The sequence below is a fragment of the Thalassophryne amazonica genome, chromosome 2 (genome assembly GCF_902500255.1).
Source record: "Thalassophryne amazonica chromosome 2, fThaAma1.1, whole genome shotgun sequence".
NCBI classification, from domain to species: Eukaryota; Metazoa; Chordata; class Actinopteri; order Batrachoidiformes; family Batrachoididae; genus Thalassophryne; species Thalassophryne amazonica.
In genome coordinates this window covers 40,777,941-40,801,399 of record NC_047104.1, presented here as the reverse complement: position 1 = coordinate 40,801,399, position 23,459 = coordinate 40,777,941, and the positions used below count along the sequence as shown (strand labels likewise).

The 23,459-nt window shown below is 46.3% G+C and overlaps 1 protein-coding gene across 5 annotated transcripts in view; it reads left to right on the top strand.

The window, feature by feature from the left end:
- itfg1 (integrin alpha FG-GAP repeat containing 1) overlaps window positions 1–23,459 on the top strand; it is a 578,524-nt gene that overhangs the window by 421,760 nt on the left and 133,305 nt on the right. For 3 of the 5 annotated variants that reach the window (XM_034185381.1, XM_034185366.1, XM_034185373.1), the window contains exons 16-17: window positions 765–770; window positions 3,812–3,890. In XM_034185381.1, coding sequence (XP_034041272.1) covers window positions 765–770; window positions 3,812–3,890 — 85 coding nt within the window. The remainder of the gene's footprint in view (window positions 1–764; window positions 771–3,811; window positions 3,891–23,459) is intronic. The other 2 variants (XM_034185393.1, XM_034185387.1) reach the window with 1 other exon arrangement.

Here is a 23,459-nt window from a genome sequence, read left to right as displayed (position 1 = left end):
ATCATACAAGCAACCAGAATGGTTGTTTATCACAGAAAATGAAATGTAAAATATTTTTGATAATGAAATTATAAAAAGGTTTCCTTGTAGGGTGCAGCAAAGAGACAGACTGCCGCAATAAAGTTTTATGAGGTTATAAGGCTCTCTCCCTCTCTCTCTGTCTTTCTCCCCTATATATATATATATAGTGTGTGTGTGTGTGTGTGTGTGTGTGTGTGTGTGTGTGTGTGTGTGTGTGTGTGTGTGTGTGTGTGTGTGTGTGTGTGTGTGTGTGTGTGTGTACAACCCCAATTCCAGTGAAGTTGGGACATTGTGTAAAATGCAAATAAAAACAAAATACACTCACTCACTCATCTTCTACCGCTTAGTCCAGTTAACGGTCGCGGGGGGCTGGAGCCCATCTCAGCAGTCACAGGGCGCAAGGCGGGGTATATCCAGGACAGGACGCCAGTCTGTCGCAGGGCCACAAACAGACAAACAAACACACCCACACACACACCTACGGACAGTTTAAAGATTTCAATCCACCTAACCCGCATGTCTTTGGATGTGGGAGGAAACCGGAGTACCCGGAGGAAACCCATGCAAACACAGGGAGAACATGCAAACTCCACACAGAAAGGCCACGGGAATTGAACCCACGACTTTCTCGCTGTGAGGCAACAGTGCTAACCACTAAGCCACCGTGCTGCCAAAACAGAATACAATGATTTGCAAATCCTCTTCAACCTATATTCAATTGAATGTACCACAAAGTCAAGATATTTAATGTTCAAACTGATAAACTTTATTGTTTTTGTGCAAATCATTGCTCATTTTGAAATGGATGCCTGCAACACGTTTCAAAAAAGCTGGGACAGTGGTATGTTTACCACTGTGTTACATCACCTTTCCTTCTAACAACACTCAATAAGTGTTTGGGAACTGAGGACACTCAGTCTCAGCCATTCACAAGCAAAGATGGGGCAAGGATCAACACTTTGTGAACAGCTGGATGAAAAAATAGTCCAACAGATTAAGAACAATGGTTCTCAATGTTCAATTGCAAGGAATTTAGGGATTCCATCATCTACAGTCCATAGTATAATCAGAAGATTCAGAGAATCTGGAGAACTTTCTACATGTAAGTGGCAAGGCTGAAAACCAACATTGAATGCCCGTGACCTTCGATCCCTTAGGCGGCACTGCATTAAAAACCGACATCATTGTGTAAAGGGTCTTACCACGTGGGCTCAGGAACACTTCAGAAAACCATTGTCAGTTAACACAGTTCATTGCTACATCTACAAGTGCAAGTTAAAACTCTACCATGCAAAGTGAAAGCCATACATCAACAACATCCAGAAACGCCACCGCCTTCTCTGGGCCCGAGCTCATTTGAAATGGACAGACGCAAAGTGGAAAAGTGTGCTGTGGTCTGATGAGTCCACATTTCGAATTGTTTTTGGAAATCATGGACGTCGTGTCCTCTGGACAAAAGAGGTAAAAGACCATCCAGATTGTTACCAGCGCAAAGTTCAAAAGCCAGCATCTGTGATGGTATGGGGGTGTGTTAGTGCTCATGGCATGGGCAACTGACACATCTGTGATGGCACCATCAATGCTGAAAGGTACATTCAGGTTTTGGAGTAACACATGCTGCCATCCAAGCAACGTCTTTTTCAGGGACATTCCTGCTTATTTCAGCAAGACAATGCCAAGCCACATTCTGCATGTGTTACAACAGCGTGGCTTTGTAGTAAAAGTGTGCAGGTACAAGACTGGCCTGCCTGCAGTCCAGACCTGTCGCCCATTGAAAATGTGTGGTGCATTATGAAGCACAAAATATGACAGCGGAGATCCTGGACTGTTGAACAACTGAAGTCGTGCATCAAGCAAGAATGGGAAAGAATTCTACCTACCTATCTTCAACAATTAGTGTCTGTTACGGCCCGGCTCACAAGCCGCAGAAGTGCAGTCTTTTAAAAACCCTTACGGGTACTTTATTATAAAATAAAAAGATAAAATAAAAGAAAAAGGTGAATGGATGTGGCGAGACGAACCCAGACCAGCACCAGAACCAGAACCAGGACCAAGACCAGAATCAGGATCAGACGCAGCCGCTCCCCAACCTGCAATCCAGGGGAGATAGAGAGGAGGAGCCAGAAGACGAGAGAAAGAGAAGGCAGAAACTCCGTCCTTTTATAGCTCCCCTAACAGGAAGTCTACTCAGCGCCTCCCAGGGGGCCAAGACCTCAAGACACACAACAGACGCATTGAACGACACACAAATACACTAAGACGGCAGGGGCCATCACAGTGTCCTTAGTTCCCAAACACTTATTGAGTGTTGTTAGAAGGAAAGGTGATGTAACACAGAGGTAAACATAACACTGTCCCAGCTTTTTTGAAACGTGTTACAGGCATCCATTTCAAAATTAGCAATGATTTGCACAAAAACAATAAAGTTTATCAGTTTGAACATTAAATATCTTGTCTTTGTGGTGTATTCAATTGAATATAGGTTGAAAAGGATTTGCAAATCATTGTATTCTGTTTTTATTTACATTTTACACAACGTCCCAACTTCATTAGAATTGGGGTTGTAGTCTTATTGATGTGTATTGATGTGTGTTGCAAGTGATCACATGCAAAGAAAAAAACCTGAGCATGTTAAGAGGTCGAACCTTTTCAAATTGTGATCAGACAAAGAAAATCATAGTGATTCCATTTGGGGTATCAAGACAGGTTTGGGAGCATGCACTGGTGCTGGATGTCGCCACATCCACCACACCACAGAACGTCAGCCAGTTGAAGCGTTGGTGTGTTCTTGATCGTTTCTAGTGCCTTGAATCCTCAGAACTGCACCAGCATTCTGGTCCACACTCAGTGAAACTCGCTACATGTCCAAAATGTCATTTCTGGTGCTCTGTCATAGTACATGTGATACTGCTCCTCTGGTCTCCTGAAATAACTGCTACTCAAGAATCCTCCAAAGAGACCTAGTACCAAGACATCCCGTCAACACAAAGTCTCACAACCATACATTAAGACAGGAAGCACCGGCACCCTAAAGACTTGGGACTTCATTCTGTTTCGGATATGTAGGTATCTCCAAACACCTCGGTCCAGTGACCTCAGTAAGGTTAAAAATTCCTCAACTGTAAGACACTCTGCCACATTTCAAAGTGAAATACGTTTCCTAAGTTCCTTTTTCACCATTTGATCCATCATTTGATTTGGGTGCTTTTAATTTGTTCCAGGGAGTTGAGGTTTGTTGACGTGGTGTAGGTGGACAGAGGACTCTAAAACATCATCACTCATACTGTCTGAGTTTGCCTTCTGCATGTGGCTGCTGTCTGCTCTTCCACCCGCCTGTTTTCTAACTCAACGATATGATAAATGTGGTAGACAAGTGGAGCCCGCGTCTGTTTCAGTTCCTCTCCTTTCCCATCTATCACTTCCTCTCCCATTTTTCCAGTCATTCATTCTTCCTTGTAGTCACACCTCTCCTCCTCGGTCTCCTTCAGCCCTGTATGTGTCTCTTTAGACTCTTGGTTTGTCTGAATTTTAATCCTCTCCCTTGTAACTGTTTAATGTTTAGCATCAGTGCGGTTTTTGTGTTACCAGATTAAATAAAACTGCTGAAGGTCACACGTCTGTCTGCCTTTATTTGTCCTTTTTTGTTAACCCATTTGTTGTCTGTCTGTGTCCCTGTCACCCTTCACTGCCTGTTTCTGAGGATTGTCTTTCTCCTTGACAGACAGCGGACCTGAAAACCAGCTGACAGACATTGTTTGCATTGTTTATTTACTTATGTCTGTTTTTGCAGCCATTTGGTGTGAACCAGCCAGGACCCTATGTGATGTACACCACAGTGGACTCCAACGGCTACCTGAAGAATGCCTCAGGTCTGTAGCCTTCATTACTCTGTCACACACTCACAGACACACTCGCTCCTTCCATGCTTCTCTGTCTTTCAAATCCGTCATTCAGATCATTTCTGCTAACAGTAATCATAACGATGATCTTAATAATCATCAGTCTTGCTGTACTTTCCAGAGTATAAGTTGCAGGGTTTTTTTATATAGCTTTGGAGGTCCTGTGACTTATACACAGAAAAAATCACATGCTCATTATTAATGCTAATAATTACTGTAACTATTTCTGTAGGACTTTCATCAAAGTGCTAAACAAAAGAAACTCCAATAATTAAAAAATCAATGCAATAATAAAAAGTACACACCAACAGTGCACAAAAATTCCAAATGAAAGAGTTGATAATACAGAAAAAAGGGTGTGACTTGTGCTCCAGTGCAACTTGTATATATTCTTCAAGAGGCATTTTTTTGTCATACTCAATAAAATACGGTGGTAGTAGTAGTAGTACTGGCGGGAAGAAGAGCCGATAGCTTAGTGAGAGAGGAGTTGGTCTACTGATGTAGACCTGGGTTTGATTCTTGTTTACACTGTCTGTGTCCTTGATACAAGACACTTTATGTTATGTTTCGGACGCGGGCGGAGAACCGACCCAGCGTTTGAAGGACCCAGCATAAAATAAGCAGAGCACGGTTCAAAGGATAACAGAATTTAATAAACATAACAGTGACGTGCTAAACAACTAAAACGTCCGCGGTCTGGTGAGGTGGAAACATGGCGCGCTCTTAACAGTGCAAACGGTCCGGAGCCACAGCAGTTCAGACCCAGGGACCCCGCCGACACCCCCCAGGTGGCCGCGACAAACCAAGTCTGTGAAGAAAGAAAACATGAGGTGAGTCCAACTCCACACAGAGAGACACAACTCAAAGGTGCACGCAGTCAGCAAACACTTCCTGGCTTAAAGCTATACATCAGCTTCTCACCCTGCAGGCACGGAACAACTCAGTTCAAATCTCCACTGCAGCTGAAGCTGATTAGACAATTAGCATAACGTGACAGCTCACTAACACAAGGTGTGAGGGACACCAAATCCACTGTCATTACTTCATAAAAGTCACCAAAACCAAATTACCTCAGGAAGTGTGCTGAAGAGTGTGAGACCTCACCCAATCCTCCTTCACAGACTGTGGCGTCAAACCTGGAGCGGTCTCTGCGTCCGTGATGGTGAGATTGTTCTCCTGACGTCGATCTCACACGTCTGCTCACAAGGTCGAGTCTCTGGCAATCACACACTGTGCATTCAAGGTTTAAATGCAGCAATCTCTGATCAAGACAGAATACACCACAGCTGTGAGTCCTGATGACATGCACGTGATAACAAGCCTCAGGTGTTCAGGGTGAGGTCCTGATGCTCAGCCACTCAGTCCTGAATGCATACCACCTGGTGGGAGAAACAGAAAACAAAAACCAAGCCAGCCAAACACCCCAGCCCACAACACTTTATCTGCGTTGCTCCAGTCCAGCCAGCTGTAAAGGGCCTTGGCTGGGGAAGTAAACTGCATCAAGATGGTGTCCCAGCCAGGGGGAATCGTGGACTTGTATGTGTTTCATGCTATGAAATCCAGGAATGCGCACCTGCACCAATGGTCCTGGGGGCCTATATCGGACTTAATAGTAGTAGTATACAGTGTTGTAGTTCTTTTCTTTCAGCTGCTCCCATTAGCAGTCGCCACAGCAGATCATTCATTTCCATCTCACCCAATCCTCTGAATCTTCCTCTGTCACACCAGCCACCTGCATGTCCTCCATAACCACATTCATAAACCTTCTCTTTGGCCTACCTCTTCTTCTCCTGCCTAGTGGCTCCATCCTCAGCATCCTTCTCCCTATATACTCCTGGCCACCTCTCTGCACATGTCCAAACCATCTCAGCCTCATCTTTATTGTTTATATATTTATACACAAAAGAATATTCATATGCAAGCAGCAAGTATGGCAAAGCTGTGGGCATAATTTTGTAAGTTTGGTCACTAGTTGTTGTTATCATCATCATCATCATCATTATTATTCACCAGCAGTTTTCCTCAGCATGGATGGACATAAGATGATTTGCATGGGAAAACATGAGAAAACAGAACAGAGTAAAAGCAGAGCACTTAAGCAGCAGCATTAAAAGTTCAGTTAAAATTAAGGTAAAATCTTTCCAATGTCTGCTGTAAAACTGTGAGACACAAATTAGTGTGATCAGACTGTAACGCTCACGTCATGGCTGTTAGTTAATTTTGTTTGTCTCAATATCTTCATTATAAACAATGACAGAACTGAGTTATTGCATTCTTTCATTTCTTATTTTAATGCTGTTTGGACAACAACAGCTCTTGTGTCGGTGTTGTATAATGTGCTGAAATACGAGGTCTGTTAGAAAAGTAACGGACCTTTTTATTTTTTGCAAAAACCTGATGGATTTGAATCACGTGCTTGCATGAGCAAACCTTGAACCTTCGTGCGCATGCGTGAACTTTTTCACACCTGTCGATTGCGTCATTTTCTGGTAAGCAGCCTTTGTGTGAGGACATGTGTAGTGCTCTCGGCGGATTTTCATTTCAAGGAAAATGACGGAACAATTGGAGCAGCGCCGCATCAAATTTTGCCAGAAACTGGGCGACAGCCAGGTGGAAACCATTCGGAAGATTCAGACGGCTTTCGGTGACTTTTCAGTCGTGTGACTGTCCGAGAAATTGTGGAAGAGGTGGGCATGTCACAGCATGTCCTGTGAGACTTCAACACGGAGGCGCTTTTGCTCCGCCGTCAACAGCAGCATGAATTTCACAGCCACTCTTTTCATGGCCATATCTTCTGTCACAGTGGAATGTACCGAAAAAGTGCTGATGTCCACCTCTTCCGCAATTTCTCGACGGTCCCGCATCACCACAGCATTCACTTTGGAAATGATCTAGTCATTTCAGCATGTTGATGGCTGACCGGAGCGTGCCTCGCTCTCCACCATTGTGCGGACATCTGTAAACCGGTTGTACTGCTCCTTAATCTGTGTGATGCCCTAAGCATCGTCACCGAAAGCCGTCTGAATCTTCCGAATGATTTCCACCTGGCTGTCGCCCAGTTTCTGGCAAAATTTGATGCAGCGCTGCTCCAGTCATTCCGTCTTTTTCCTTGAAATGAAAATCCGCTGAGAGCACAACACGTCCTCACACAAAGGCTGCTTACCAGAAACTGATGCAATCGACAGGCGTGAAAAAGTTTACGCATGCGCACGAACATTCAAGGTTTGCTCATGCAAGCACACGTGATTCAAATCCATCAGGTTTTTGCAAAAAATAAAAAGGTCCGATACTTTTCTAACAGACCTCGTATTGTGAAATGTTAAGTTACTTAAGACAGGAAAACTATTGTTTCAATATTCCTTGTTGTGTTTCAGTTCCAGAGGTTTTTCAGCGTTATCAGTCCAGTATTAATCACAGAGATATTACACTGTCTGTGGCTCACAGTTTTCTCAGTGTCTACATGTCTTTCAGAGAAAAATACTTTGAAACTTCACAAAACACTGGAAGTTTCTTTTTTTTTCAGCCAAAGTTTCTTCTATGACACTGCAATGCAAAAAGCTAGAGTGTCCTCATTTTTTTTCTTTTCTGATTTAAGTTCAGTGTACTTCTTTCTGTTAAAAACTACTTATATTCTTCCAACATGACAAGTTATACTTGTGAGAAGTATTATTCTGCCTTCCTGCACCACCAGCAGCTCTTCTTAATGCATGTTTGGCTGTCTCCATATTAAAAACAAGTATTCATTTCCATATAATTGATTTTATAGTGATGGCAGCATTTGCTGTTGCATATTCTGCTCTGTTTATGATGCTACTTTCAAAGTGCTAAAAGTGAATTGTGTTGGTTGGTCACATCCTTGGTGTTTGTTGTAAATTTTCTCACAGTTCTCAGCTGTTAACATTTTCTCAGAGGACCATTTGTTCTTTTAATCATACAGTCTAACTTGCTTGCACTGTTACACAAACTAAAGCCCGAGAGTGAATTTTTTTTGCTTCCAGTTTACAGGAACCTCTCCTTGAAATTATGACAAATCAGTCAGGTTTTGTGCAGATATCAGGTAGGATGGAGGAGACTTGAACGTCGATGCGTGGATGTGTACATGTTAAACTACATGGAAGACAGAGTGGAAAGAAACTGATAAGACATTGAGGGCAGTATTTCTGCTAGCTGTGCTGCGCCACATTAGCTACAGTTAACCTAGTTGGTGTTACATTGTGGGAAGGACACAGAACGGGATGAGGACAAGATGTAGTGACAGCCGGGGGGTAGTCAGAGATATATATAGTCATTTGTGTGTCTCTTCTTATGCGCGATGTAATCTCACTCTGTCACATTTCACTGTTTCATTTGTCTATCCACACAATGGGGCTGTATATATATTTAAAGATGTGTTTATGGCACACAGTGCGACATCATTACTATTCCAGAGAAACATAAACTCCTGGTAATAAAGTAGTGTTAAACACTAATGTTCCAGTGGCTGTACATTTTTTCACTCAAATGATTTGTGCCCTAGTCCAAAACTAAAATGTTACTCCAACAAATTGGTATATCCCTGATTATAAAATCTGCTCAACTTCTTTAGTATTTTTTTAAAAGCCAGATTTTAGCAGTGCACTACAGTGAATTTTTGTATTTTTCTGTTGGTGTTTACATTTATTTTGTTTAATAGTTGTTTTCAGTTTTGTTTGATTGTATATATAAAGCAGATTGTACGTACATCGTGGTCCTGCCTATGTAAGCTTACGGAATCCGATGGATCTCATAGAAGCCTAATTTCAAGCTATGTAGTAGGAAGGTACAGCTGGCTCTTGGCCTGCTATGTTATTGCTATATCTGCTATAACTCATTGTCCCGACTATAATATGTACCCGATTATAAGACACGCTTCCCATTATAAACACCTGTTTTTGGAAAAATATGTTTTGAAGATCAATTTTTTTAAGAAATACTTTTTATGTGAAAATAGTCCTAATAAAAACACGTTAAAGAGGGAAATACTGTATATGTGAGGATACCGAAATGAATCGGTGCAGTAAACCAAATTGGCCAACCTTTCCATGCCCTCCCTGTCACTAGCTCACCATTTACATAATGATGCGACATCAATAACGTATTCCCAGGACTTTTCATATGGGCGAATGATCAAAAACGTCCTCAGATCAGTTCAACTTATAGGATATTGATTTGGTCAGTTAAGTAGCAGAGGGGGTTGTTATTCAGTTTCAGCTGTTTTGGGTTTCGTGAAATTGACAACAGCTGCACTAGAGGAGCAACAATGAGATGACCCTCAAAATAGGAATGGTTTTACAGGTGAAGGCCACTGAAATATTTTCCCTCCTCATCTTTTATGACTGATTTTTCACTAGTTTTGCATTTGGCAAAGGTCAGTGTCACTACTGGCAGCATGGTGTGGTACCTGGACCCTAGAGAGATCACATATGTACTCCAACTCCTCTAGGATGGCACATCTATATGTGCCGTTGCCAGGTTTGCTGTTTCTCCCAGTTCACTCTCAAGAACATAAAAGAGATTCCAGGAGACACACAGTTACTCTAGTAGAGCTGAACAGGACCACAGAAGGTCCTTAACTCATCATCAGGACCGATATCTGCTCCTTTGTGCAAGGACGAACAGGAATGAGCACTGCCAGAGCCCTACAAAATGCAATTTATTCAATTTCAATTTATTTGATTTATACAGTTCCAAATCACAACAAAGTTGCCTCAAGGTGCTTCACACAAGTAAGGTCTAACCTTACCAAACCCCCTGAGAAAACACACAGGCGACATTGGTAAGAAAAAACTCTCTCTGATGATATTGAGGAAGAAACCTCAAGCAGACCAGATTCACAGGGGTGATGCACTGCTTAGACCATTCTAACATTTACAAGGTTTTTACAAAGATTTACAAAACTGAAGAAACAGGAAACAGAAAAAACAAAATAGCATCAAAAACTAAGTGCATTAGTGAGGGGAGCACGCAGTCATTGGCGCCACAAGCAGGGTGTCATGAGATAAATCCGGCACTCTGGAGTGCAGGGCCAATGCCTATCCATTGCTTTGGGAGTTTCACTTTAGTAAACGCTGTCTTCATGGAAGACGGCATTCCAAAACCAGACGGCATTGGGCCAGAGAGGTCACTGTCAGCAATGTGGTCCACGGACCGCTGTGTCAGCTTCAGCCAGGACATCTCATAGTCAGTCCAGCACCCTGGATGTCTCCTCAGTGCCTTAGACAGAAAGCAAAAGAGCAGAATCAGTCAGCCAGAAATAACTGTCTAAGGTATGCGTTCACCAACAGTAAATTGACAGGGAAGCACAGAGGATACTAAGGTGAACGCTGGCAGCTAGCCCTGAGCTTCACTAACACATCTAGATATTAAATGAAGTGAGTCTGAGACCTGTTCTGTTGCTAATAAGATGAATTAAAAACATAGGAAGCGCAGTTCCATACTCTGCCAGTATGGTAGCCATACAAGAGGGAGAATAGATGTGTCTTCAGTCTGGGGTTGAATGTCTCTATGAAATCTGACTATTTTATCTCTGTAGGGAGATCATTCCACATAACAGGTGCATGATAAGAGAAGGCTCTGTTGCCCGTAGACTTTTTATTCACCCTAGGGATACAAAGTAGTCCTGTGCACTGAGAATGCAGAGCCCGGGCTGGTATGTAGGGTCTAGTGGTGCTAAGTAGGGAGGTGCCAGTCTGTGAATAATTTTATAGGTTAGTAACAGAACCTTAAAATCAAACCTCACAGAGACAGGAAGCCAGTGAAGGGAGGCCAAAATCGGTGTAATATGGTTGAACTTTCTTTTTCCTGTCAATACTCTGGCAGCGGCATTTGATTGGCATTTGTCATTTGTCATAGAACACTAGAATTGGCAGGTCCGCCACTGGCATCCTGTGCTTTTCACAGAGGAGAACAGGTTCAATCTGAGCACATGTGACAGACATGAAGGGGTCTGGAGATGCTGTGGAGAATGTTATGCTGCCTGCAACATCATTCAGTGTCACCGGTTTGGTGGTGGGTCAGTGATGGTCTGGGGAAGCATACCCCTAGAAGGATGCACAGACCTCTACAGACTAGACAACAGCACCATGACTGTTATTAGGTATCGGGATGAAAATCCGTGGACCCACTGTCAGACCCTATGCTGGTGCAGTGTGTCGTAGGGTTCCTCATGGTGCACGGCAAATGCCCGGCCTCATGTGAAGAGAGTATGCAGGTAGTTCCTGGAGGATGAAGGAACTGATCCCATTGACTGGCCCCATGCTACCCTGATGTAAATCCAATGGAACGCATCTGGGACATTATGTTTTGGTCCATCCGATGCCACCAAGTTGCACCTCAGAGTGTCCAGAAGTTAAGTGATACCCTGGTCCAGATCTGGGAGGAGATCCCACAGGACACCATCCGTCATCTCATTTGGAGCATTCCCTGAAGTTTTCAGGCATGTGTAGAAGCACATGGGGGCCATACTAACTACTGAGTCCCATTTTGAGTTGGTGCCATGAAATTTTTGCAAAATGGACAAGGCTGCTGTAGCAGTATAACATTTTTGACCATTTGGAAACAAATTAATGTTTATGCATGAGTATTCCTGCACATGCAAATAACAATCACACTTTCCTCAATGACACAACATATTAGTTGTAATTATCAATACATTTCATACAAATATGAAATTAACAAGACAAGAATCACAATGAGATGGTATGTCAAGAACCAACCATCCCCTCCGGCTACAAATGGCGCAAAATCAGCAAATATGCAAAACCAGCCCTTTATCCAAAAGTTCATTTTTGAAAAGGTTATGTTGGTCCTAGAAAATGTCTCCACATTGATTTCAGTTCAGTATACCTTAAAGCCCTTATCCATCAGTTTTTATGCTTCCTACCAGAGGTGAACATTTTTCCCCATTTCTGCTCCACTAATTCTAATATTTCCAGATGTGCCCAGATTTTAATCCTGCACGCCTTTTTTAACACTGATCTTATCATGGAGAAATTTCTGGATCCTCCGCTTGGATCTGTGCGCTCATTAAGTGGATCCCTAATTACAGTATTTAACTTTAGGTTATTTATTCTGGCTATCATAACTTACTGTACGGCCTTATTACAATTATAATTTCAGTGTGTGAGTTTGAGTGCAGACTGGAAGAAGCCAAAGGCTTTGCCAGCACAACTCCCCAGTGCTGCCAGGGTTCAGGCGTGTGTGTGTGTGTGTGTGTGTGTGTGTGTGTGTGTGTGTGTGTGTGTGTGTGTGTGTGTGTGTGTGTGTGTGTGTGTGTGTGTGTGTGTGTGTGTGTGTGTGTGTGTGTGTGTGTGTGTGTGCATGCATATTTAAAGTGTATTTATTCTGTAGCTTGTAGCTCAGGGTACAGCCAGTGCAGCCGCCAGAGATGAGCAGTGATGGAATGCACATGCACCTGTGGCGCACAAACAAACACATCCGCAATGTGTGGGTCTCTCCACTGTGGCCAAACGATCTTCACTTCCCCTTCACCCCTCCTCAAAGATTATATTACGCTGAGAGACAGCGATAGGGTCCAAAGAGGCGCATTATATGAATTGACTTAACGGTAGCAAAAAAAAGAAGAAAGCTAGAAGGAAAGTTAGTGGGAAAAGAGGATGATGAAATGTATTGGAGGGTAACTCAGAGCGAAAGATGAATGGTGGAATATACAGATGATGAAATGTATTGGAGGGTAACTCAGAGCGAAAGATGAATGGTGGAATATACAGATGGAAGTGAGTTTGAAGAGGGCTGGTGCAGTGAAGAGGAGGTGTGAAAAAGGTGACAAGGAAAGAAGTGTAGGGTGGGGCTTAAGGGGTGGTCCATCCTAGATTTGTCTATGATGGTTCAGGGCAGGAGTCAGGCCTTTTTCATTTGGTTATTGAACAAAACTCTGGTGAAAAAAAATGAAATCAAAGAAGCTGCAGAAATAAGTGTAGATATGAAATCATTTGTTACAGAGTGTGAAGCATGAAAGACTAATCAAAATAAACATCTTGTGATGAATCATTACCTTTTAAAACTGAATTCTTGTGAATTATCCCACAGTTTTGCAAACCAACATTTACACAATGAAAGTGCTCCCAACCAATGCAGTTGTCATTTTCATGCCCTGCACCACCGTTAAGGTGCCCTGACACTTGCACAACTTTGATTTGCGCACTTGTCGTGACAATCCCACCCGCTGTGTTCCCAGCTGGACGCCGTGCTTTGTTCCACTGCCTGCCATGCACTGTGCTCTGGACACTACATATATAAAATAATTATTTTGTAGCGGATTAATCATTTTCTGTTCGAGTTTGCTGTTGAAAACACCAGAGTCACAGAGGAGCACTCAAGCTGCTTCTTTTCTTCTGATCGAGGTGCAGAAAGCATTTGGAGCCGTCTAAGAAGGTAATTATTTGTCATGTTTAGATTGTAATAGCTTGGTAAAACAGTTGCATGTTCTTATCTTCTTCTGAGCAGCTGTAAAAGTATGTTTATGATAGATTTAACATCCCGTTATAATTGTTTAGACAAGCTATGCTCTGATGCAGTGCGCTGACACAACCACTCACACTGTTCACTTCTTTACTTGACTTGACGAGCTGCACATAGTATTGGCGAGTAGATCGCACATCGTTCAATACCACTTCACGTTTGTTGCATGACATTTATGCGTGAAGGATTTTTTTTGAACATTTCAAAATTCTCTGCACAATTGCACACGCTGCCGCCCCTCTCACATTCAGTCTACACCCGTTAACAACGGGTTTACTCTCCTGGACGCCACAGTGCATGAAAGTGCGTGCATCAAAGTTGCGCAAGTGTTGGGTGCCTTTATTTAAATGGCAGGAGCAGTTTCCCTCAAAATGATGTGTAGCCACACGCATGGTTGGAGCATTGTTATCGTCAGGGAGCAGAAAGAGATTGCTCCATTGACCAAAAATCAAAACTTCGGCAAGTTCATAGCATGCATTTACTGTGCTTGTACACACAGGTTTGCACAAAAATTATGAATGAAATGATTTGCTTGCTTGTGAGGTCTCTCTCAAATGCCAAATGAACGAGTTGCACTTTGTGTGAATGGTGCCTGGACCAGTAGTGATCAGTGACGACGATAATGAGAATGACTTTTCACACATTGAAGTGGATGGATAGGATATAGTGTCAGTCCAACTCTCATAGCTGTTACTACACTTGACATGGCTTCCAGCATTTTGTGACACTTTGAAAGGTGCTTATGGGCCCAGATATTCACCTGGCACAAACCAGTGCAAATGTCATTGCAAGTTGTCATTTGTATGCCCAGTACTTGTGTCCTCTCCTGTTGGCATATTAGTTTAATATTAAGATGTGGTCGGGCACAGAGCTGACCCGTTACTGGAAAAAGATTTTGCCTTACGCTGCCGGGCTAATGTTTAGTGCTGTCCAGCACTTTACAAACAGTGCAACAGTCAGATGCTCCTCACATAAGCAGCTTCACAACACATGTACACTTCCGTTGCTAGTCACCTGCAATGGTATCATGTTAAAATGACTGTGTATTATGTCCACTATATGAAAACAGATTTTAAAAAATGGAGTGGAAGGATGGAGGGGAAAAGCACATTTTAAGAAGGAAACTCTCTCGCTCTCTCTCGCTCTCTCTCTCTCTCCTCTCTCTCTCTCTCTCTCTCTCTCTCTCTCTCTCTCTCTCTCTCTCTCTCTCTCTCTCTCTCTCTCTCAGACAGGCAACATTATTTGTGTAAAAATATGCAGATTGACTTGCATTCATTTATTGCATGTTATGCCCAAAACATGCTCATGACTGCTTGAGAATCCAAATGTAACCTTTTTGAGCCCTGCACCCTACTTTGTGCTCAGATTCTGCACCATGTAAATCAGAGTGTGGAATTAGACACACTCCAGATGCACTTGCACTATGCACTTAAATCCACGTTCCACAGATCATCAAAGAGCAGACCCTAGGGTGTTTAAAATTTAAGATTTTTCTAAAGTGCCATATATACAGTAACAATATATTATTATTAATATGTTGATATATTTATATGATGAGATCCATCCAGAAATGCTGAAGGTTCTGGGTGTGGAGGGACTATCTTTCATGAAACGTCTCTTCAACATTGTGTTGAGGTCTGGGACAGTGCCTAAGAAGTGGCAAACTGGGGGTGTTGGTCCCCATATTTAAAAAGGGGGACCAGAGAGTGTGTGCCAACTACAGGGGCATCACACTACTCAGCCTCCCTGGTAAAGTCTACTCCAGGGTGCTGGAAAGGAGGGTTCGGCTGATAGTCAAACCTCAGATTGAAGAGGAACAATGTGGGTTCCATCCTGGTCGTGGAACAACCGACCAGCTATTCACTCTCACGAGGATCGTGGAGGGGGCCTGGGATGCAGTGGATGGGGGTCTATCCAGTCTCCATGTGTTTTGTGGACTTGGAGAAGGAGTATGATCGGGTACCCCAGGAAATACTGTGGGAGGTGCTGCAGGACTATGAAGTGAGGGGGTCCTTTCTTAGGGCCATCCAATCTCTGTACTCACAAAACGAGCAGGTTCTTTGCAGTGTTGTAATGTAACGAAGTAGAAATACTTCATTACTGTACTTAAGTAGAATTTTGGAGTATTTGTACTTTACATCATTATTTGCATTTCTGACAACTTTCATTTTTACTTTACATTTCCTCAATAAAATGTATCCTTTTACTCTGATACATTTCCCTGAACCATATTCGTTACTCGTTACTACAATATAAAAGTAGAAGAAATTTTATTGGGCTGGCCTGGGAACGCCTCGGGATCCCCCAGTCAGATGTGGTTAATGTGGCCCGGGAAAGGTAAGTTTGGGGTCCCCAGCTGGAGAGTGCACGAATATCACGTCATCATGAGCAAAAAAAAAAAAATCTGTTTCTGGTAGCATCTGTTGGGAAGGTGTCGTAGCACGGACCCACAACAGGGGGCGCAAATGAACGGACAATGAGTAAGCCAAAAGGTAACAATTTAATGTTGTGATATTACACAACGAAACGTGTCTTAATGTTCACAGTCAATAAACACCAGGTGACGTGTGGGCAGGCTCGAAGATGGAAGACGCCCGACGAGAGAGAAGCCGCGTCCCACACGGCCTCCACCACCAACGGCCTGAAGAACACCAGAGCCGCCAAGTCCCGAGTCCCCAGGTGGCCTCTGTCTTCGGCTGTCGACCCTGGTACTGCTGGCAGAAAACAGAAAGATGATGTGTGAGTGTGAGTCCGCACACTCAGTAATTAACAGTCCAGACACCGTTAGGAGGGAGCACCTCCACCTCCAAATCACACACACTTGTGCAGCTCCTGATCAACCACTTATCTGGGACGGGGTGCGAGGTGAAGCCGTCACTGTCACACCAAACGCCAATCCTCCAGACAAGGAAAGCACCAGGAAAACGGCTGCAACAGAAGTTCAGATTACTATTCAACGTATAAGTCAGCAGAGAAAATTACCTTAGTACTGGTAGTCGATTTCTCGGCGGGGAGGTGGAGTTGCAGTCCGGCTTATATGGTGGTGTAGATGAGTGACAGCTGGAGTAATGAGTGACAGCTGTCACCTCCTCTGGGTCTGGCGCCCTCTCGTGCTTGGAGCCCGCACTCCAAGCAGGGCGCCCTCTGGTGGTAGTGGGCCAGCAGTACCTCCTCTTCAGCGGCCCACACAACAGGACCCCCCCCTCAACGGGCGCCTCCTGGCGCCCGACCAGGCTTGTCCGGGTGTCGTCTGTAGAAATCAGCCAGGAGGGCCGGGTCCAGGATGAAGCTCCTCTTCACCCAGGAGCGTTCCTCAGGTCCATACCCCTCCCAGTCCACCAGATATTGGAACCCCCGGCCCTTACGACGGACGTCCAGGAGCCTGCGGACCGTCCAAGCAGGCTCCCCGTCGATGAGCCGGGCAGGAGGCGGCATAGGGCCAGGTGCACAGAGGGGCGAGGTGTGGTGTGGCTTGATACGGGACACGTGGAAAACAGGGTGGACCCGCAGTGAAGCTGGGAGTCGGAGCTTCACTGCGGCCGGGTTGATGATCTTGAGGATGGGGAACGGGCCGATGTATCTGTCCTTTAATTTGGGTGAGTCCACACAGAGGGGGATGTCCTTTGTTGACAGCCACACCTCCTGCCCGGGCTGGTATGTGGGGGCCGGGGAACGTCGGCGGTCCGCATGGGTTTTGGCCCTCGTCCGGGCCTTTAATAGGGCAGAGCGGGCGGTCCGCCACACCCGGCGGCACCTCCTGAGGTGGGCCTGGACCGAGGGCACACCGACCTCTCCCTCCACCAGCGGGAACAATGGGGGCTGGAACCCCAAACATGCCTCAAAAGGGGAGAGGCCGGTAGCAGACGAGATTTGGCTGTTATGGGCATACTCGATCCAGGCCAGATGGTGACTCCAGGCCGCCGGATGCGCGGAGGTGACGCAGCGAAGGGCCTGTTCCAACTCCTGGTTAGCCCGCTCTGCCTGGCCGTTGGTCTGGGGGTGGTACCCGGACGAGAGACTCACGGTGGCCCCCAGCTCCTTACAGAAACTCTTCCACACCTGTGAAGAGAACTGGGGACCACGATCTGAAACGATGTCCGATGGTATCCCATGCAGCCGCATGACGTGGTGGACCAGGAGGTCTGCCGTCTCCTGGGCCGTCGGGAGCTTCGGGAGGGCCACGAAGTGGGCCGCCTTGGAGAACCGGTCCACTATCGTGAGAATAATGGTGTTGCCCTGGGACGGCGGGAGGCCCGTGATGAAGTCCAGGCCGATGTGAGACCAGGGGCGATGAGGCACTGGCAGGGGTTGGAGGAGTCCCGTCGTCCTCCGATGGTCTGCCTTGCCCCTGGAGCAGATGGTACAGGCCTGGACGTAGTCCCGGACGTCGGTTTCCAGGGACGCCCACCAGAAGCGCTGCTGGACTACTGCCACGGTCCTACGCACTCCGGGATGACAGGAGAGCTTGGACCCGTGACAGAAGTCCAATACGGCAGCTCTTGCCTCTGGTGGGATGTACAGTCTGTTCTTGGGGCCAGTCCCCGGGTCCGGGCTCCTTGTCAGGGCCTCCCGGACGGTCTTCTCCACGTCCCAGGTGAGGGTGGCCACGACAGTGGACTCGGGGATGATGGTCTCGGTGGGGTCCGACAGCCCCGCTTTGGCTTCTTCTTCGTGCACCCGGGACAATGCATCTGGTTTTTGGTTCTTGGTCCCGGGGCGATACGTGATCTGGAAGTCAGAGCGCCCGAAGAACAGAGACCAGCGGGCTTGCCTGGGGTTCAGCCGCTTGGCGGTCCGGATGTACTCCAGGTTCCGATGGTCTGTGAAAACCGTGAAGGGCAACGATGCCCCCTCCAGCAGGTGTCTCCACTCTTCAAGAGCCTCCCTCACCGCAAGAAGTTCCCGATTGCCGACGTCATAGTTCCGTTCAGCTGGGGTCAACCTGCGGGAATAAAAGGCACAAGGATGGAGGACTTTATCAGCCTCCACGCTCTGGGACAGCACGGCTCCTATCCCTGAGTCAGAGGCGTCCACTTCTACTATGTACTGGCGATCAGGATCAGGCTGCACCAGAACTGGTGCAGTCGAGAACCGGCGTTTCAACTCCTGGAACGCGGCTTCGCACCGATCCGACCAGGCGAAGGGGACCTTGGTGGAGGTCAGGGCAGTCAGGGGGCTAACTACCTGACTGTAACCTTTAATGAACCTCCTGTAGAAATTTGCAAAGCCTAGGAACTGCTGTAGTTTCCTGCGGCTTATCGGTTGGGGCCAATCTCTCACCGCCGCAACCTTAGCCGGATCAGGGGCGACGGAGTTGGAGGAGATGATGAACCCCAGGAAGGACAAAGAAGTGCAGTGGAACTCGCACTTCTCGCCCTTCACAAACAGCCGGTTCTCCAACAACCGCTGTAGGACCTGACGTACATGTTGGACATGGGTCTCAGGGTCCGGGGAAAAGATGAGTATATCGTCCAGATACACGAAGACGAACCGATGCAGGAAGTCCCGCAAGACGTCATTTACCAAAGCTTGGAACGTCGCGGGGGCGTTAGTGAGGCCGAACGGCATGACCAGGTACTCAAAATGACCTAACGGGGTGTTGAATGCCGTCTTCCATTCGTCTCCCTTCCGGATCCGAACCAGGTGGTACGCGTTTCTAAGATCCAATTTTGTGAAAATTTGGGCTCCATGCAGGGGCGTGAACACTGAATCCAACAGAGGTAACGGGTATCGGTTGCGAACCGTGATCTCGTTCAGCCCTCTGTAATCAATGCATGGACGGAGTCCGCCGTCTTTCTTGCCCACAAAAAAGAAACCAGCACCCATCGGGGAGGTGGCGTTCCGGATCAGCCCGGCAGCTAAGGAGTCCCGGATGTAGGTCTCCATTGATTCGCGTTCCGGACGTGAGAGGTTGTACAACCTACTAGACGGGTACTCAGCGCCCGGGACCAAATCGATGGCACAATCATACGGTCGGTGCGGGGGAAGAGTGAGTGCCAGATCTTTGCTGAAAACGTCAGCAAGATCGTGGTACTCCTTTGGCACCGCCGATAGATTGGGGGGGACTTTGACCTCCTCATTAGCCGTAGTGCCGGGAGGAACCGAGGATCCTAAGCACTCCCGGTGGCAGGTTTCGCTCCACTGCGTCACAACCCCAGACGGCCAATCAATCCGGGGATTGTGCTTCACCATCCATGGAAAGCCCAAAATCACTCGGGAGGTAGAAGGTGTTACATGGAACACTATCTCCTCCCTGTGATTCCCAGACACAACCAAAGTCACTGGTTGTGTCTGATGTGTGATTAATGGAAGCAGGGTGCCATCTAGTGCTCGCACCTGCAATGGTGCCGGCAGAGCCACCAGAGGGAGCCCTACTTCCTTTACCCATCTGCTGTCCAGCAGATTCCCTTCAGACCCTGTGTCTATCAGTGCTGGGGCATGAAGGGTTAAATCCCCACAAAGGATTGTTACTGGGATTCGTGCAGATTTGCGGGGTTTTCCCGCGTGCGTGTTATGACCCACCCTTAGCCCAGTTTCTAAGGACGGGCGTTGTAGTTTGACCGTTTTAGGGCAGTCCTTCTGCATGTGCTCGCAAGAGCCGCAGACAAAACACTCCCCGCGGGTCAGCCTCCTTTGTCTGATTTTTGATCTTAATTTGGCCCTGCTCGTGTCCCTAGCCTCCTCAGCAGGGGGAGCCGTAGCCACACGGAGCTCTCTGGCAGTGAAGCGTGGGGACGACGCCACCTTGTCGGAACCGGAAGGGGGAGGGACGGCTCGTGCCCGGTCACGCCCCCCGGCCTGCTCCCGACGATGCTCATTTAAACGGTTGTCTAAACGTATAACCAAATCGATCAGCCCGTCAAATTCCCGCGGTTCCTCCTTGGCCAGTAGGTGCTCCTTAAGGACCGGGGACAGTCCATTTACAAAGGCGGCGCGGAGCGCAACGTTATTCCAGCCGGACCTCGCTGCCGCGATGCGGAAGTCGACTGCATACTCGGCTGCGCTATGGCGCCCCTGTCTCATCGACAGCAGCACGTTCGAAGCGGTCTCGCCTCTGTTGGGATGATCAAACACTTGTTTGAATTCCCGTACGAACCCAGAATAAGACGTTAGGAGCCGTGAATTCTGCTCCCAAAGCGCCGTAGCCCATGCGCGTGCCTTTCCTCGAAGCAAATTAATAACATAAGCCACCCGGCTAGCGTCTGATGCGTACATGACGGGGCGCTGTGAAAAGACGAGCGAACACTGCATGAGGAAGTCCGCGCACGTCTCGACACAGCCCCCGTACGGTTCCGGAGGGCTTATGTATGCTTCAGGGGACGGTGGGGGGGTTCGTTGAACGACCAGTGGAACGTCTAATACGGGCCCAGGACCAGCCAGAGGAGTGGCTGCAGCAGCGCCCTGATCGCGCGCTTCCACCCTGGCGGTGAGAGCCTCCACCCTCCGATTAAGGAGGACACTCTGCTCGGTCACAAATACTAACCAGGCCTTGAAGGCGGTTAAGATCTGCTGCAGCTCACTCAACCCGCCTCCCGCTGACGCCTGCGCTCCTCGCTCTTCCATTGGCCGTTCAAGCTGGAGTTGACGCCCCTCGGAGTCCATGACGATGGCCGAGAAATCCTGTTGGGAAGGTGTCGTAGCACGGACCCACAACAGGGGGCGCAAATGAACGGACAATGAGTAAGCCAAAAGGTAACAATTTAATGTTGTGATATTACACAACGAAACGTGTCTTAATGTTCACAGTCAATAAACACCAGGTGACGTGTGGGCAGGCTCGAAGATAGAAGACGCCCGACGAGAGAGAAGCCGCGTCCCACACGGCCTCCACCACCAACGGCCTGAAGAACACCGGAGCCGCCAAGTCCCGAGTCCCCAGGTGGCCTCTGTCTTCGGCTGTCGACCCTGGTACTGCTGGCAGAAAACAGAAAGATGATGTGTGAGTGTGAGTCCGCACACTCAGTAATTAACAGTCCAGACACCGTTAGGAGGGAGCACCTCCACCTCCAAATCACACACACTTGTGCAGCTCCTGATCAACCACTTATCTGGGACGGGGTGCGAGGTGAAGCCGTCACTGTCACACCAAACGCCAATCCTCCAGACAAGGAAAGCACCAGGAAAACGGCTGCAACAGAAGTTCAGATTACTATTCAACGTATAAGTCAGCAGAGAAAATTACCTTAGTACTGGTAGTCGATTTCTCGGCGGGGAGGTGGAGTTGCAGTCCGGCTTATATGGTGGTGTAGATGAGTGACAGCTGGAGTAATGAGTGACAGCTGTCACCTCCTCTGGGTCTGGCGCCCTCTCGTGCTTGGAGCCCGCACTCCAAGCAGGGCACCCTCTGGTGGTAGTGGGCCAGCAGTACCTCCTCTTCAGCGGCCCACACAACAGCATCCTTCAATCTTTATTTTGAGCCATTAATTTTTTTCATGATTTCCTGCACATTTAATTTTAACATTCAGATTTGGCTTTGTGTAACATTTAATGGTTCCAAATGTGTGTGTGTGTGTGTGTGTGCATGTTTGTTTTTGCTTCATAATAACAAGGTTCAATGTCAGAATGTTGTTTTTCATTATTTTGGCATACTATACATAAATTTAACATGCCACACAATAAGGCAATGATTTATAAAACAATAAGGTCTGACATAATAATTGTCCAGTACATCCGACCAAAGGTAAAATGTTCAACAACTCAGTTTTTAAAATGGCGTGCACAGTGCTTTCTGTTAGCTATTCTGTTTTCAGTTGAGGTCAAATAGTATAATGTCAGCGGCATGATCAGAAGTTATTAGATGAAGATAACAGAGCAGTTTGCACACATAGTGAAGCTGGGAAAAAAAGGAGTTCCCCTGTGATTGTGTCAGCATTGTTTTAACAACAGTAAATCATACAGGATGCATTGTATTGCCTTCATACTGCAAGATAAATTAAACATGATGGAGAGGGGGCACGCCAGTCTAGATAGTGAAATTTCAGCTAAATTTGTTGTATTGTGGCAATAAAATTTGATAAATCTTCAAAGTAAAAGTTTCACAGTCTTTAAAATGATGATTGTACAGGTGCACCTGACCATTTTTTGTAATTACATCATCACATTAAAGCCCCGTTCTCTCTTTCATGGATATGCAACACAGAAGCTCAGAGTTTGAATCATGGACCTTATCTTGGAGCAGGGGTATTCAACTCCAGTCCTCGAGGGCCGGTCTCCTGCAACTTATACTTGAAAGGTGCTACAGTATATCAACAAATTTTATTCAATGACTTCTTGATTTTAGTTTTACATTGTAAAGTTAACATTCCTTTGACCAGTCTTTCGAGCCTCATGCTGACCTCTGAACTTTTTCAGAGATTTGAAGACGTGTACTGGTTCATAGTACATCTAGATCGATTCAGGGTTCCGTCTGTCAATGTAGGCATGTATTTTGCTTCAGAATCAGTTTGTGGTTTGTATCTGTGAATTGTTCCACCCCTATTTGCCGTACATGATGAGACATCACTGGGATGTTTTCCGGAAGTACCACAGTTGTGCTAAAGTTATACTGCTGCTGCAGTTATTTTTGCACACCTCACATTGTATAAGTCCAGTGAGTTATGTCATCAAACTGCACATTCGATCTAGATTTGTGGGCAATCATGGCCTTCACACACCAGTTTATCATCATTATAGGCTGTGACCTTCTGGCCAACATTGCCATGAAACCTGGACATGGACTGTTTATACCCCCCCCCCCCCCCCCCCCCCACCACCACCACCACCACCACCACCAAAAAAAGAACAAAACCCCTTAATTATCAGCTGGTACTTTTCAGTAGTGGTATCATGGTAAGTCAGCTCAGTACATCAATATAGTTTACATCAGGAGTGGGCAATTAATTTTTACAAGGGGCCACATGAGGGACCTGAATTGTGTCAAGGGGCCATACCAATGATATTTTTAACTTAATTCTGCCCAACTGTCTTCCATTGTAAAATGCACTTAGTTACATAATGTGTATCATTCAGTTCATGAATATCTGAAGTTTTTAATAATGAGGA